This window comes from Strix aluco, chromosome 17 (assembly GCF_031877795.1).
Source record: "Strix aluco isolate bStrAlu1 chromosome 17, bStrAlu1.hap1, whole genome shotgun sequence".
Lineage (NCBI taxonomy): Eukaryota > Metazoa > Chordata > Aves > Strigiformes > Strigidae > Strix > Strix aluco.
Window position 1 is genome coordinate 15,783,955 of NC_133947.1, and position 15,921 is coordinate 15,799,875.

Here is a 15,921-nt window from a genome sequence, read left to right on the forward strand (position 1 = left end):
AGGTCATTATAGCCCTTGAAGACTTTATCTAGGAAATTCTAGTTTACTTATTAATATTTTTATGAGGAAATGGTGTGCTCTTAGTGATAAGCCTTTAACATCAGCCCCAGTTCAAATCTTCATACCTAACTCTTTCTGCCTTAGCATTGTTGTTCCCAGAGTCAACAACGACATTGCTAAAGGACCATCAAGTCTGAGATTGTCATTACTCACTAGATAACTGTAAATCAGCTTTGACTCCATTGATGGTTCTTATTACATATTTAGCCTTGTAATGTGTGAAAGTGTCAATGATGTGTGTGAAACCTGTCTGGAGCAAACAGCAATTTAAAAGTGATTTTCTTCTATTGAAATCACAAGTAATCATACTCCTTCAGAATGGCAGACAACTTGTCTTCCCAAATATATCATACTCTCACAGTTTCTTTTAATCACTCTTGGGCCACTGACAGGGTTTTTTTTTCCTTTACTTCAGAAATTTCAGTGACTTTCCTTGAATCATAGCTGAAGATTTCTCTGCTGAAGTGGTAGATTAAGTAACCTTTTATGTTTAATATTAGTTAAGGAACTCTTAGACCTTTAGTTTCCTGACAGTTTTCCTCAATAGTTGTCATTTTGTTCAAGACAGCATGCTAAAATATTTGCCACAGCATATTTCCTCAATTGTTTCTCTATACATTCTCTTTCACTTATACTATAGTATCTAACTGAGCATTTCTCAGCAGCCGCACCCCTGAATAGCTTTTAATTTTTGTAGATAGCTTAGGGAATTGTGCCAGGAATTAAAACTTTTTTGGCACAGCTCTGACGGTTGTTGCATGTATACACCTTCCCATTAGATCAAGCCACACCAGACACTGTCTTTATGATGAGGATGAGAGAAGAACGAGTCAGTCACTTCTCTTCTTACAAAATGTCAGCAAGGCAAGTCATGGATGTAATGTTTCCTCCCTTTTTGAGAAATAAGCTTCCCCTATCACTAACATGTGTGATAGATCGTTACCTAACAGAGTCAATGAAGGTGATAAAGTTTGGAAAACATTTGGAAACTGAACTTCATGGGCAATCCCAGAGAAACTCTTCACCTCAGTCTGAAGTGCAGGCTGTATAAAATAACCTGTATTGGTCCTCCTCCAACAACTTGAACAGTGTAATCACAACTGCCAAGTTGTACTTAAAGCAAAGTATTATTAGATCAGAACGCTGAGGAAAACATATTCCCTGACATACCCAGGAAATTAAAAATTTCTTGTGTTTTTGTTGCTTAGGATGCGCTCAAGTATTTGGCTTTTGCAATTGCATTTGAAAAGCTTGAAAACTGGATCCTCAAATGGCCTAAGAACTCAAAGACCAGAACACAACAGAGGAACAGAAACGTGCTGTTATTTTCCTTCTCATGCTTCCAAGGGCCGATCTCATAACACACAAAGGCTAGAAACCACACCAAACCAACCAGAATTGAGCATATGTTAAGCGTGTACGCATACTACATAGCCACATGTTTGTAAAGCTGCTATTGTTAAGCGCTCGTTGAACTATTCTCATATTTCAATGGCATGCAAACCAAGGGCAGATGCGTTGGGTGGGGTTGGTAAAGAACTTTCCAGGTGAGCGTGGAAAAACTTGGGAAGGGGATTGAGGAATTCAGGTGTCTACTCAAACACCAAAAACTCGCTGCAAGATTTGTCCCTGTGATCCTTCTTTCAGAACCTCAGAGATATGTGAAAGGTCCATGCAAAAAGGGGGCCTAAGATTTTCAGCGCAACACTGAATGAAACAACTCAAAGGCACTGAGATTCGGGTTAGACTCCAAACAGGGCCTCCAGGTTTATTCTGTGGGGAGATCTTTGCTTGCGTTGATTTTATTTTAATTTATTTTGTGGATTGCAGATGAGTAGCAGCTATTTCCTTATATTTACTCATGTGTTTTTGCATCTTGACGATGCCCTTTAAAGCCTTGAAAAGGCACATATCTTTGCTTTGCATTCTGTGCAGTCAATGCTAACCTGCTGTTAGGAAACTAATACTGCAGAGGAACGCCCATGGCCGGAGGCAGTGGAGCGCTGCCTGGAGCACTATGATTCCCATCTGTCTCAGGTGGAATCATTCTTTTCCCTCCAAATGCCCCTTAACACGCCATTTCCCTTTTTATTGCTATTCCTTAGCTGAAACCTGCTGGTTGAGATGGGAGTGCTCTGGAGATTAGATAGCACAGCTCTAGATGACCATGAAATAATTACTCAGAACCTCCACAGTCTTCCTATTAACCTCCACATTTAATTTCCTAACTTTTTCAGTCTCTCTTCATCTTAAAATCTCAACACCTTTAAAGACATCCACTAATTCTTGCTTTATTTCATGCATTCCCTCTTTTTCTGTCTTACCCTTTTTGAAGTGGGAGCACGGCAGCAGAGCATAGGTGAAGATTTGTCAGCAAGCTACTGAGTGATGTAACAGTCTTCAGTATTTTATATTTCTTTGTTCACATACTTTAACATTTTATTTTTCTAAGCAGCTGTTTTCAGCTATTTATAATTTCAACTTGTCCCTTCCAGTGTTTATGGCAGACTTTATGTATGAATGTCTCAACTGTTCACTCTGTTGTTATATGAGGATAAATCTCCAAAAAGAGTGAAATCAGCTGTGACAGGAAATGAGTTCGCCTCAAAAGTGTTGAATGTACAGGGTGTTTCTTGGGAAATCAAATTTCTTCATGAAGACTTTTAATATGACATCACAAAAAATATAGGAAAAAAGAGACAAAAACTGTTTCACATCATCCGTCATTGTCCAAATTTACATTCAGGAAAAATGCTCGTGACAGCTAACAATTGGAGTAAATATTAAAATACCATATTTACATATTAAATATAATAAGCCAAAGCACAGAAGAAATGGCATAGAAAAGGGTACTGAGATCTCTGATGACAGTTAACAAACTTTTAAATACTTGCTTTTGTTTCTAAATGAACTTCTGTCATTCTCTTGACAATAAAGGGCACTGCCACATGTTAACTATTTCCTTACAGAATTTGCTGAACTGCAGCTAAAGTTTAGTGGCTAGATTTGAGTGCTGTGCAAACCAAGTCTCCATAAACAACAATGAAAAAATAATATGTTTAAGTTCTTCTAGTACCTTTTAGCTTCATTAAAGCAATAAATGGTCACCCTCTAAAGATACTGCTATTAAAGTAATTTACTTCTCCATTATTAGGAGCTCAATAGGAAAATAAACTCTTTTAAAAATAAGCGTTCATAGAAAAGCAGATATGAAGCTTGCTGAAGCTAAGGAAAATAGCTTTAAGGCAAATTGCCTTAAACAGCCTCTGATGAGTCCCAGAAAGAAAATTAGGAAAATAATGAGGAAAATCAGGAAGTAAACCTCTCTTTAATGCCAATAGAAAAAAGAAAAGCAAACTCGGGCAAAGGTTTGCTGATAACGTTGCAAAAGATGAATCCCAAGATTACAAGCACCTTTTTTCTCATCTACACTTCTGATTCCACTTTCCACCTCTCACCCTTTCATGAACTCTGCTGCACACACCTAGCAGACTATGCTGCTCTAAGGAGTGTTACCTTTCTAGCCAGTTGGTATAGTTTTCAGATCAAATGCATATTCATAATATATATATTTTCCAGGTTCAGTCACTTGAAGGCTGCAAAATCCCCACCACATAAGTGCTTTTGGCAGAAAAGCAAAAACACGTGCACAAAAATTCAAATCAACACACGCAGCTAGGTTTGCATTTTAACACTCGAGCATGTTCAGATGTCACTCCGTTTGAAGTGAACAGATGCAAGCTGTAAAATTTTACTATTTTATTACATTTGCACAGGCACAGTTGCATTCATTGGCAGTTTTGCTGAGACAAAGACAAGGAATTACAATGGATACAACATTTTGGGATGGAAGAAGTTTATTTAAACAGTACTTTGGGGGCACGTCAACATGGTCTCCAGCAGACAGTTATGTGCCAGCCGTGCAGATGGGCAGCACATAGTGATCTGAAAATCATAGATATGTTATAGAGCATATCCTGTAACCAGGCTAAAAAGATGTTTAAGAAAGCAAAATCTACAGCATGAACACCACTATGTGCAAATCTAAACAGCTTCCAGTTCACATCTTGCTCTCTTCACTCCAGCTCAGAGCATGGAAAGAATTAGAGCCCAAATATCTATATCTGCTTGTCATAGACATTCCCTGTGTCATAGAATCATAGAACGGTTTGGGTTGGAAGGGACCTTTAAAGGTCATCTAGTCCAACCCACCTGCCATGGGCAGGGACATCTTCTACTAGACCAGGTTGCTTAGAGCCCCGTCCAAACTGACCTTCCATGTTTCCAGGGATGGGGCATTTAGCACCTCTCTGGGCAACCTGTGCCAGGGTTTCACCATCCTCATAAAAGATTTCTTCCTTCCCTGTACGCCTGGATCCTGCAAAAATCAGCATACTTAAATGTTAAGCAAGCTAAGATTTTTTAAGTAATATATTTTATTTGACCAACTGCATATTTGGAAAATGTAGACAAGCTTTTGGGAATACAAGCTGTTATTCAGCTCTTTTTTGAATTTTAAGCATATACTTAGAATATGAAGGTCACCAGGGATACTCAGGTTGGTAAAATTAGTTACATAAAAAGAAGTTCTAATTTTGACCTGAATGGTTACAGTTATGACCTAAATGGTTATCTACATACATAACTATGTGTTAGAACAGTCTTTAGAAAGCATCAAGAAATCTCAGTCATGTTTGGGCATCTTTGGGAAAGGAGATGGGAAAAAACTATAAAAGGGTATCTCTGCTGCGTGGAAAAGAAAATGAGGCTAGGTTCCTGACGTAGCAAATATTTTCAGATACTTCCCATTATTCTTAGGCAATTACCACAGGCAAAGGCTGAACTTCTGTATAAGAATTTGCAAGACCAGAGTATGTAAAAATTGAAAACAGACATGCCATCTTGATTCTTTACTAAATTGCAATAGCTGAAAATTCAATCCCACAATTTTACCATCACAACAAATTTTCATGGCAGGACTTGTTCCTTTTGTTAATTACAAATTACATTTTCTTTTAAAGAAGATGTACTTTCTCTTTAGTAGGTGATTTGTGACCAAATTCAAGACTCCTCCCATATCATATACAAAATTTTAATCAGCTTATTCAAAGGATACATCTATCCGCCGTCATGACTCTGATCCAGCTTGGGTCTAACTTTCATACCAGCTTTGAACTACACCAGCTGCATATAATTTGAAATACAGACATAGCACCACTCAGTTCCCCATAGGTTAATCCCTCCCTACTGCAAAACTCCAAGCTCAGATATATCTATTTCAGTTGCAGCTCATGCAGATGTCTAAATCACAAAGGATCCACCACATGTGGCCCTGCAAATGCTAACAGAGTCCTAATAGACTGGGTGCATTCCCTCACAACACAGCTATAACCAGCAGCGTCGATGTACTCAGCACAGATTTGTTACATGAGCACGGCCTGTAGAACAGTCTTAGAAATGAGCCCAAACACTTGGAATTAGAGGTGTAATATTCAACATCTCACAAGGAAGCGTGGGTCAGTGGAGGCTATAAAAGCAAGTGTAATACAGACTCAATTTAGCAGCAGTGATTAGACTGAAGCTCTTCCAATGCAGAAACTCTTTATCTTTTAACTCTCTAGTAATTAAGTCATTACAGCCAGATTAATTGCCCAAAACATTTGGTTTCACTCCCTCTTTTTACAGCTACTAGTAGTTTTTCACTGACAAAAAGCTACCCACAAATCTGGAAGTGCCTCTGGGGGAAGGTTCCCATAACTCTGACACAGCCTAAAACTAACACACATGGAAATAAAAACAAACTGCAAACTGCAACAGTGTTAAGAATCTACAAGAAAAGGAGACGAGGATGGTGATATGCTCTGTGTACCCTGTATAGCTGCACTGTGTCATGCAGAGGTTGGCCAGGGCCAGTGGCTTGCTTCCAAGGTGTATGGCCCCATTCTGCAAAGCTCAGGTTTCTCCATAAGTATGCTCAAATTCCATAGATTTTGGTACATCTTAGAAGTTATTAACTACATACTAAACCCTAAGGGTTTACATCACTGGACCTTTTATAACTTGTATAAGTTATGGCTATGATTCACTGGCTATGATTCAGAGAAGCCATATTAGGGTATAATAAAACAAGATATTTCTTCATTACTTATTTTCAAATGAAGAAAATGAATAGGAAACATAATTGATTTTTTTTTAATTATTTTTCTCGGTTTTCTAGAACAAATTCGTAAACAAGATTTTCTGGGAAAAATCTGATGATGTGATTGAGCTGGTCAAAAGTGACATCAGAAGTTCTCCCCTTGGTCATACACTAAACAACACCATAAAACTCAGTGGGGAGAACTCACTCACAGCTTTTGGGAAAATAAACCTTTTGAGAAAAGAAAGGAAAAATTATTTTAAAAGATCATCTAAGAATTTTATTTGAGACAGCATTTTTCCACTCAGACAACTGCAATCTTAAGTATTCTGGTATCGGAGGCAAAGTGCTGCAGACAATTGTCAAAGGCACGTTGCTAAAGCTGCACGACATGACAGAAAACCATTGCTGAGATTCATATCCTTGTGTCTCTCCTACATGCAGGTTTTGACCGACTTTGGTTTTCATGACAATGGAATTTTTCCTCCCCAGGATGGAAAGTAAGAACCTCTTCCTAAGCCTATTGCTCTGCTACAGTTTGCTCAGAGCTGCCAATTCTCATATGGTAATTGAAGAGAAGACAGAATGCAACCTGTCAAGGAGCAACAAAATGAATCTCTCAGATCTCCCACCCATCTCCATAGTAGGTTAGTAAAATCTGCCATTTGGTGCCAAATTAACAAGATTTGCAGAAAATACAATTGTCAATTAATATGGATTATTTTGACAGCTTACTGCAACATTGTGATTCATCCAAAAGCCTTAGCAGTGTGCAGAACTGCAGTGGCAATGCAGCCACAGAATCCAAGAATGGCACTGTTGCAAACCACAGTTTGGAGTTCAAAAAAAAATTAAAAATCAGGCAACTTATTGTAGTTTTACAGATTTCACTTCAGGTCCTATCATACTGTAAGTCTTTTTATATTGAAAATAAGTGTTTTTCTGTTAATGCGGGCATCGATCTTTCTCTGAAAGTCTAGTGCAAGTGGAGGAAGTGAAAATAACTTTTTTTTTTAGGATCTGCTCTTGTGGAAGAGAAATCAACAGTTCTGTAAGGTATTAATATAACCTCAATTTAGCTGTGTGCCAAGTGATCTTTAATCAGGGAAAAAAGAGCACTGGAAGGGACAGCAGAGGTCATCTCTTTATCCAAGACAGGCCCAGCTATGTCCCTACCGTTACTGACAGGTGACCATCTGTCCTGTTAGGGAAGGACCTTGTTAGGGCAATGCCAGAGACACCTCCTCCCGCAGCAGCAGAGCATCCATGTGTCCTCAGCACTCTGTGGTGAAGCCCAGCTGCGCTGCTTTACTCTCGTTCTTCTCCTACATGCATACAGAATGAACGTTTGACACTGAAAATGCAAGAATAATTCAAAGGAGCAGATCCTGGCATAACACTCACCTCTTCTGTAGTCCACTTGTCTTGGCTGACTATTCTGAAGAGGAAAATACAGATGCAAAACCCACTGTAACACCATTGTCCGGGGCTGTGCTCACTTTCTTGGGGCACAAGGCATTTCCAGAGGTATCCCAAGGACTTTCTACAGCCCAGCTGTTCAAAGGCAAGAGGCCAGTCTGTTCCTCTACTACCCCACACCTAAAGAAAATTGGAAAAGTACAAAGTGAGTAATAAAACTGAGACAAATCATTCCTCTTTTTCTCATTCAAAGGAATCTGGCCTATGTTTTGAAATAGTTTATTTTAGAGCTCAAATGGCACATGATCAAACTTTTCTGGGTTTTATTCCAGACAACCAGTAGCCACATTGTCTCTATCACTTATTAACTAACATAATTGAGTTATAACTTGATAAACTAAATATAAATTAATCAAAAGCATGCACTAGTTCATGGTATATGAAGACCATTTGAAAGTCCCTAGCCATGACCTTTCAAATGGGTGGAGAAAGAAGGTGCAGGAGAATGGACATGCACTGACATTGTTTTGGAGTTCAGGTGACCAGACCAAGGGACCTTCCAACCCTGCTGATACAGGGTCTGCCGAGAGCAGGAGGATGACAGCAGATCTCACCATTTTCACAGGCACGTCACCTGCCTCAATCCAGCATATTGTGAGACACAACTGGAGGCCCATCCTCTCCCCCTGATTTTTGCCAGGGTCTGTGCGTTATGCAGCAGCTGGATGAAGTAATGGAGCCGTGCCCTTCACAGAACTGGGGGCTGAAATGAGCGGGAAGAGTGGCTAGAGGCTGAGAGACTGCCTTGGAAACAATCCTGCAGAGGATGGAAACAGGTCAAAATGGGAGAAATTAATGCAAACAGGGGAAAGCTGCTGGCAAAAGCAGCCTGACAGGAGCAGGAAGGGCAGGTGCAGAGATGACTTCTCCAGCTGCTTCCTCTGCCTGCAGCCCCAGCAAAACCCCTGCAATGCTCCGGGGGGAGAATGAAGCCGCACATGGTAATATTTATTATAACAACAGTGTCATGGCAAAAGGCTGACAGGCTGGTCTTTCCCATCACTGCCACAGAAACAATTAATTTAGAGCAAATATTAAGAGAGCGTTTAGATAACCACAGCCTCCTCTCCCCTCCTGATACTGTCAATTTCTTTATGATTTATCAGTTATAATTTGTCATGCTGATGTACATAATGTATTTTTGTATAAGCTAACAGAAATATTTCTTGTCAGCTTGGTTTAAACATTTTGGATGGAGCTTCCCATCTCAGTGACTTTCTCTTCTACCAAGTCCTGTTCCTTCTGGTTGGCCACACAGAACAGAGATGAAGGCACTCGTGTTACAGCTCAGTTCTTAAATGTTGCTGTAGCCATACTTGAGTAATAAAACTCATTTTCAATCAGCTGTTTACACACCTGTTTACACATCAATCACAGTGCTTATAGTATCAAAAGATGATATGTCTGGCTCAAATTCAATAAAACCCGGGACTGGATTTGAATCACACCTTGAAAGGTAAGCAGAGGATTTGCTAGCATCAACTAGTAAAACATGCAATCATCTAATTACTACATGGTTTTTATAGCACTTCAAATCACAGGTGTATCAACAGGGGTGAGAGGTGTGTGTTATCGATATTTTCACAAGCCTGTATTACATTTTCCCATATCATCACAGATGAGATTTGTGAGGAGCTCATCAGTTGGGCAGCTGTTGAAAACATGGTACGTAGAGCATGAGGAATATGAGATTAGAAGCCAGGTGGGAAAAGCAAGTGTTTTACCCAACCCCGAGATAGTATAGAAGAGACAATTACACCACTCACCTGTCAAAAAAAAGCATCTATACGTTTCCCTCTCATTTGCACACTGGGCATCATTTTCTTCTTTACCAAACTCCCTGGAATAATTAAAGCACGTTTACATCACGCCAATGTTTAAGTCTCTGCTTAAATGGCATCATATACACTGTAACTCAATGTTATCAAAACAATTTTGTAGGTAAAGCGATCCAGACAATCCTGTACTATAGAAAGTTAAATTAATGTAGACAAGTATCCTGGTTACTGTCAGAAAGTTTCAAATGACAGCATACCAAAACCAGCATAATCTGCCAGCTGGAACTGGAGCTGAACCACTAGTCCTAGTTAGCACAATGCCTTTTTTAACATGTGCTCTTATTAAGTGACAATAACTTCACATGCTTGAAGCATGATTTTTTTTTTCTCCCACTGTTTCTTAAAGATGTAGAACCCTAACTATAATGATGCAAGATAATAACTGAAACCCCTCCCAAAACAGCCCAAAATGTGTATTCTTCATTCTGTAATTCTGCAAATCCCGTCAATTATTAAATACTCAAAAATATATAGATAACAAATACTGGAATAGACAAGGAGCCACCATTCATCACCATTCACTATGTATCACCATTCAATATGTAAATTTTTTATCCTGATCATTCATTACATACAAGTGGCGCTTATTATAAACCTCACACACACAGAATAAAGGTATCAAAAATACCACAACAGATTAGTGAGCTGGAAAGTGTCTCACACTTTAACAGTCTTGCTGTGTTATATCCCAAGACAAGTCTTAGTCATGGAGTTTATATATAGTAATAAATAGCATTAGAGCTGATATAATAATAATAATAATAATAACTGCAGTAAATGCTATTAGCCCTCAAGGCATAACATGAGGAAGTTCACAAATACTAGTGATTCGATCTAAAAAAAAAAAGTTACGTCAGGCATAGTCTGAACACCACCCCCTAAATTTGCCAGATCCAAAATTTAACTCTACAAATATTCACAAATCTTTCAAAGCTTCAGGCACATCAACACAACCTTTGCAGGTAACATTTGGTAAAATAAGATGGTAGGTGAAAAAGGAACAAAGAACTGAAGAATTAAAGGTGGCATCATACAGATGAAGAGTTTATGCCAAATCAGCAAGAGTATTTTGCTTCTGAAAACCAGCATGCACTTGTTAATTCCTGTCAAAATTATACAGGTAACACCACCTTTTGACAGAAAAAAACAGGGAATTCTAAAGGTTTTTCCTATTTTTGTTCATGTGACTAATGTGCATACCCCTATCTTTTACGCAGAGACCTTTAATTTTATTTCTCTGAAATTATTTTCCTTGTTCACATCTGACCAAACAATGTGTAAAAAAGCCCTCCTAAAATACAAACATCAGTGCTCTTTTGCTTCACACAAGCAACAGTGACAGCGTAAGCTCAGACACATTACGTGTAAGCGAGGACGGCTCCCAGGACAAATGTCTTCACTGCAAAACACGCGGCGATGAGGTGGCGTTGCACGTTATCTGCCTTCTTTCTCTTGCACAAAAACAGTATTAAGCATCTCAATCAAATCGCATGTGCTGTCAAATTGATTTAATATTATTGTGCTATTCTCTTTGAAGATTTAACTAAAAGATCCCAGAAAGTCAGCAGGAAAGAGGCAGAGAACAGGAAAGCTTCCAAGGTAGGTGGCTGTTCAGAAAACATTGTTGAATTAGAACTGTTTAGTATAGTACTTCTATAGTTTTCCTCATCGCATTCATTTGCAAAGCTTTTACAGCCATTCCCTGATTTAAATAATTTACATACAGTTTGAAGCTCTAAATACTGTAAAAAAGATGGAAAACATTAACAGCAGAAATAAAACTATGTGACCTTAGATTAGTTAGAAGTTATTGTTTGGGTTTGGGGGTCTCGTTGGTTTTGATTTTGCTTTGGTTTTTACAGACCTCTCTTACACAAAAGGTACCTTAACCATGAGCTGGTTTAAATATTTGTAAAATTATTTAGGCATCATTCCCAGTCACGCTGCGTGGGTTAACTGTACAGGCTCTGCAGCCCAGGGGCACAAATGCACTATCTACTGATTTTTAACTGCAGGTGCCAAAAAATTAAAGGCATACAATGAAGGTGGTATTTGTTTGAAAATGTTAACGGGTAATTTTATGAGATCAGTAGATTCAGACTGATAGATTTCCTTAATATGTTACTCATAGGTCTTAAATGTGAAGTATTACACGGGCTGCACTCTGATATTTTAAAGATTATCTAGAAGAGTAGAAAATAGCATTTTTACTTTATTTTTAGTGTGTCATGATAGCCATTTATAGCCAATCCAGACATTGCTGCAACCAGAAACATTTAGAGCTCCTTCTTTCCCTTTTTAATTGATGTCTTGTGTGGTTAACCTTCCTTGAAACACTTCCTAAATTTGTAGGATGACCCGGGTTGAAAGGGGCCTCAGGACATCATTTAGTTCCACCTTCAGCTCACAGCAGGACATTCTTGCAATCAAACTTTGTCAAAATATTTTGGCTTAAAAGCTCCCAAGGCACTTAGAGACTACGGAACATTTTACCTTAAAATGGAAATTCCTGAGAAATTACAAAGTTAAAAAAGCGCATAAGGTGCCTGTAGCTGGAAGGGTCCACAGATCTCTCCCAGGTCCCAGGTCCATGCTGATCAACCCAAAGTCTTCTGCCTTTCCAAATCACAGCCAGAGAAGCAGCACTCCTTGGGTAAGCTGAGATCTTCATCTCACTTACCTGTGGCTGCAGTTAAGGATTCCCATCCACAAATGTGATGCACTAAGGAATACCAAGCTCCAAAGGCAGCTTGACAACCAAACCATGGGAGGTAGAGCATTGCCAAGTCACCTCCCCTCTCTCTCAGCCTTGCAGCTCAGGAGACAAAGCAGGTACCAGACCCACAGATGGACAGGGAGGTTTCACTTGTCCATGTGAAAAGTTTGGGCATCCAAGAGTAATTCCTTACTTTGTTTTACTGATAATGGTTGTCTTTGCAGATTCTTGCATCCTTTTCTTCACTTCTACCACATTCTTACCTACAGAGCATTTTCCAATTCTCTATCCAATCATGTTTCTAATTTCTCAAAATATGGGGATCATGAGGTTTACTATTTTGCTCAGTAGGTTGGTCCCAAACCAGCATTTCCCCTGATCCAGTCCCACCACATCTCTGTATTGGTACTAATACAGGTCTCACTGCTAGCAACTGCCTACTAATCTCAAGCCAGAAGCTTCCACAGTTCATTTTCTTTGCTCCTATGCTTTATTCTGACCCATACGAATTTTATTTTTATATTAATTTTTATGTTTTTTTCCTCTAGAAAAATGCTCAGCTGAAGGCACCTCCAAAACCAAGGCCCACACCAGCTGCTGACTGTGTGCCAAACTTCAAAACCTGCAAACCACACTTGAATTCATGTTGTAACTACTGTGCTTTGTGCAAATGCCGGATTTTTCAGACCATCTGCCAATGTCTAATGTTAAACCCAAAGTGCTAAGCCAAACTGGGAACACAATAAGGCTTCTGTCTTTCCTTAGCTTCTCAAGCATGTATTTCAAATTGCCCCATGTGTATAGTAATCAAAGTAGAGAGCTCTGAAGCTGTCAGCTTGGATTTGCCCCTCTTAAAATTAAATGGACAATGTTTTTTTTCCATGGGGTTAATGCTATCATAAACAGGATTTTTTATCAGGGAGCAGACAATCAGGGAGACTGGCATTGATCAGGTGTTTTTAGCAAAACTGGCCAGAGTTTTAAGAAGTATTCTGGGTTCTTGTTGGTTTGGAGTTTTCTTGTTTGTTTGGGGTTCTAAGGTGGGTTTTTTTTTTGAAGGGTCATATTAACCACAGACTGCAGTATGGTCTAACTGGCACTGCAAAACCTGCACCAATGGCATGCAAATGGCCACACTAAAACAGGACTGGTTAATCCAGTGAGGGACTAAAGCTAGGGTTTGCCTACAAGGACAGCACAGCACCAGCTTCCAGCACAAAGTATCATGCTGGAAACACATATTTCAGGGTTAACTCCCTTTTCATGCATTCAGCAAAATTCAGGATGAGAATTTATATACATTATTCTACCTGAAAAGACAGATCCAAAACAATAAGGCAAGTTTTTAATCATCCCCAGATGAGCATCAGTACATCCACCTCCAGGGCTTTTAGTCATTCTACCAGTAACCAGTATCTCCAAGGTGTGTAATACACATGTATATTTGAACCCTGAATGTATCTCTGCCTCATGACTTAAAAATCAGAATTCTTTCCCCAGCTGTATTCATAGGAATAGAGTCCTCAACCCTTCCTCTCCTGCTGCCAAGGACACAGTGCACATAGAGCCCGAAAGTAGGAACACATATCCAGGACTCTGAGGAAGAAAGGGAAGATCAGCAAAACATGAATGTGTACCCCACATGTACATCTTGAAGAAAGCCATTACAAGCAATCAATCTTTCTTTGCCCATTCTTAATATGAGCAACTCCAGGAGCTACCCAAAGCATGAATTTAGGTGACAATGTCCATGTGCTGCACAAACCAGTGACCACAGGAAAAAAACAAAACAAAACAACAAACGCTGTATCAACACTTAAAGGCTCAGAAACAGCTCTGAAGGTGTGGGTGAAGCTCAAAGCAGCAGCAAACAGGTGTCTAGAAGATATCTTTCTCTTATTCTTGAAGCTCTTTGCCTTAATCTTTAGTTATGCAAGATGGCACAAGAAATAACCCTTTCTTGATTAAACTACCAGGACAGATGTGATAGGTCACAGGAGAACAAAGAGGTAGCAGACCCAGAAGCTGTCCCCAACTTTTCATTTGCCCTGATTTTCCATCTGCCAGACTCAAGCTCTTGCTATTAACATCCTCTGTTCTGTATCCACAATGTTCCTCTTCCCCATTGATTGATTCTTCAGTGAGCCTTTTTCGATTTTCTTTCTCTTGTGAGATTCCCCTACAGTGCTGGGTCCAGCTCTGAGGGTCCCCAACATCAGAAGGACATGGACCTGTTCGAGCAGGGCCAGAGGAGGCCATGAGGATGCTCGGGGGGCTGGAGCACCTCCCCTGTGAGGACAGGCTGAGAGAGTTGGGGGTGTTCAGCTGGAGAAGAGAAGGCTCCGGGGAGACCTTAGAGCAGCCTCCCAGGACTTAAAGGGGGCTACAGGAAATGGAAGGTAGTGATAGGATGTGGTTTTAAACTGAAAAAGGGTAGATTTAGGTTAGATATAAGGAAGAAATTCTTTACTGGGAGAGTGGTGAGGCCCTGGCACAGGTTGCCCAGAGAAGCTGTGGCTGCCCCCTCCCTGGCAGTGTTCAAGGCCAGGTTGGATGGGGCTTTGAGGCACCTGGGCTAGTGGAAGGTGTCCCTGCCTGTGGCAGGGGGGTTAGAACTAGATGATCTTCCAGCCCAAACCATTCTATGATGGAGTATTTTCTCTTTGTCCCACTGCTATTGGCAGTCACCACAGGATCCATGTGCACTCTCAGGGCTAAATCCACACTGTGTTCACTCTACCTGCCTGCTAGGTGAATGCAGCTGTGTCCCTACCACTGGTCTTTAGCTTTCACAATCAGATATTTTCTAACTATGTATTTCTAATTCCAATCCTGGATTTTCTAATTCTCTGTGCAGGTCAAAGAATATATATAATGAAGTAGGGCTACAAAAATCTTCCAGGCAGGCAAAAATGATACAGATGACACTCTAAAGGGGCTCAAGCCATGTGAACTTTTCTCTTCTAACAATCAGTTCAAAGCCCATAACTCAAAACATAGATCAGATGTTGACAGAAATGTTTATCTTCAAGATATATATATAGAGAGAGATGGCAGAGATAAATCTAAGAACAAGCCCAAATGATGACAGGATGTCATTGTGTTCCTTATCTTTTATAAAATACATCAGCTGTCATTTATGATGCAAGCTTAAATTCTTTCAAATTAATATAAATATGTCTTTTAATCAGATATCCTGGCCCAGAAATCTGTAATCCTTTCACTTATGATAAAAAGAAGATGAGAAGGAAAAATGATACATTACAATGGGCTTAGGAAATAGAATCGGGCCCCTTCTTTTACTAGGGAAAGATTTAAGTTCCCATCAAGTTGCTTCAAAACTCTCATAACTATAAAAAATTGCCCTTAGTGATACTAAAATCATATCAATAACCACACAAAAACTTCTCATGTGGAAACAATATCATTTTCTTACCAGAGTGTCCAGGCAGTCAGAAAAATTATGTTTTACCAGGATGGAGGGGAGCAGGAAGAAGAAAGTTAAGGAAGGAGAGCCAGAAATCAAACAGCTGTTCTCTGGACAGCACCTCCCACTCCAGCTTTGCAGAACCACAGAACAGTTGAGGTTAGCAGGGACCTCTGGAAGTCATCTGGTCCAACCCCTGCTGAAGCAGGGCCACCTGGAGCTGGTTGCCCAGGACCATGTCCAGACAGATTAATGTCTCCAA

At 39.8% G+C, this 15,921-nt stretch overlaps 1 protein-coding gene across 1 annotated transcript; it reads left to right on the forward strand.

Annotated features, from left to right (window-relative positions):
* Positions 1–6,483: 6,483 nt before the first annotated feature.
* Positions 6,484–12,957, forward strand: ASIP (agouti signaling protein). The gene is made up of 3 exons (XM_074843037.1): positions 6,484–6,846; positions 11,054–11,115; positions 12,781–12,957. Exons 1-3 carry the CDS (start codon positions 6,666–6,668, stop codon positions 12,955–12,957), a joined length of 420 nt encoding a protein of 139 aa, XP_074699138.1. The 5' UTR covers positions 6,484–6,665.
* Positions 12,958–15,921: the final 2,964 nt, after the last annotated feature.

Excerpts from the sequence above, each read along its gene's own strand:
- ASIP (XM_074843037.1), top strand. The coding sequence starts at position 6,666 with ATGACAATGGAATTTTTCCTCCCCAGGATGGAAAGTAAGAACCTCTTC. Across the intron at positions 6,847-11,053 it reads CCCACCCATCTCCATAGTAG|ATTTAACTAAAAGATCCCAG; the intron begins GTTAGTAAAATC and ends TTCTCTTTGAAG. Across the intron at positions 11,116-12,780 it reads AGAACAGGAAAGCTTCCAAG|AAAAATGCTCAGCTGAAGGC; the intron begins GTAGGTGGCTGT and ends TTTTTCCTCTAG.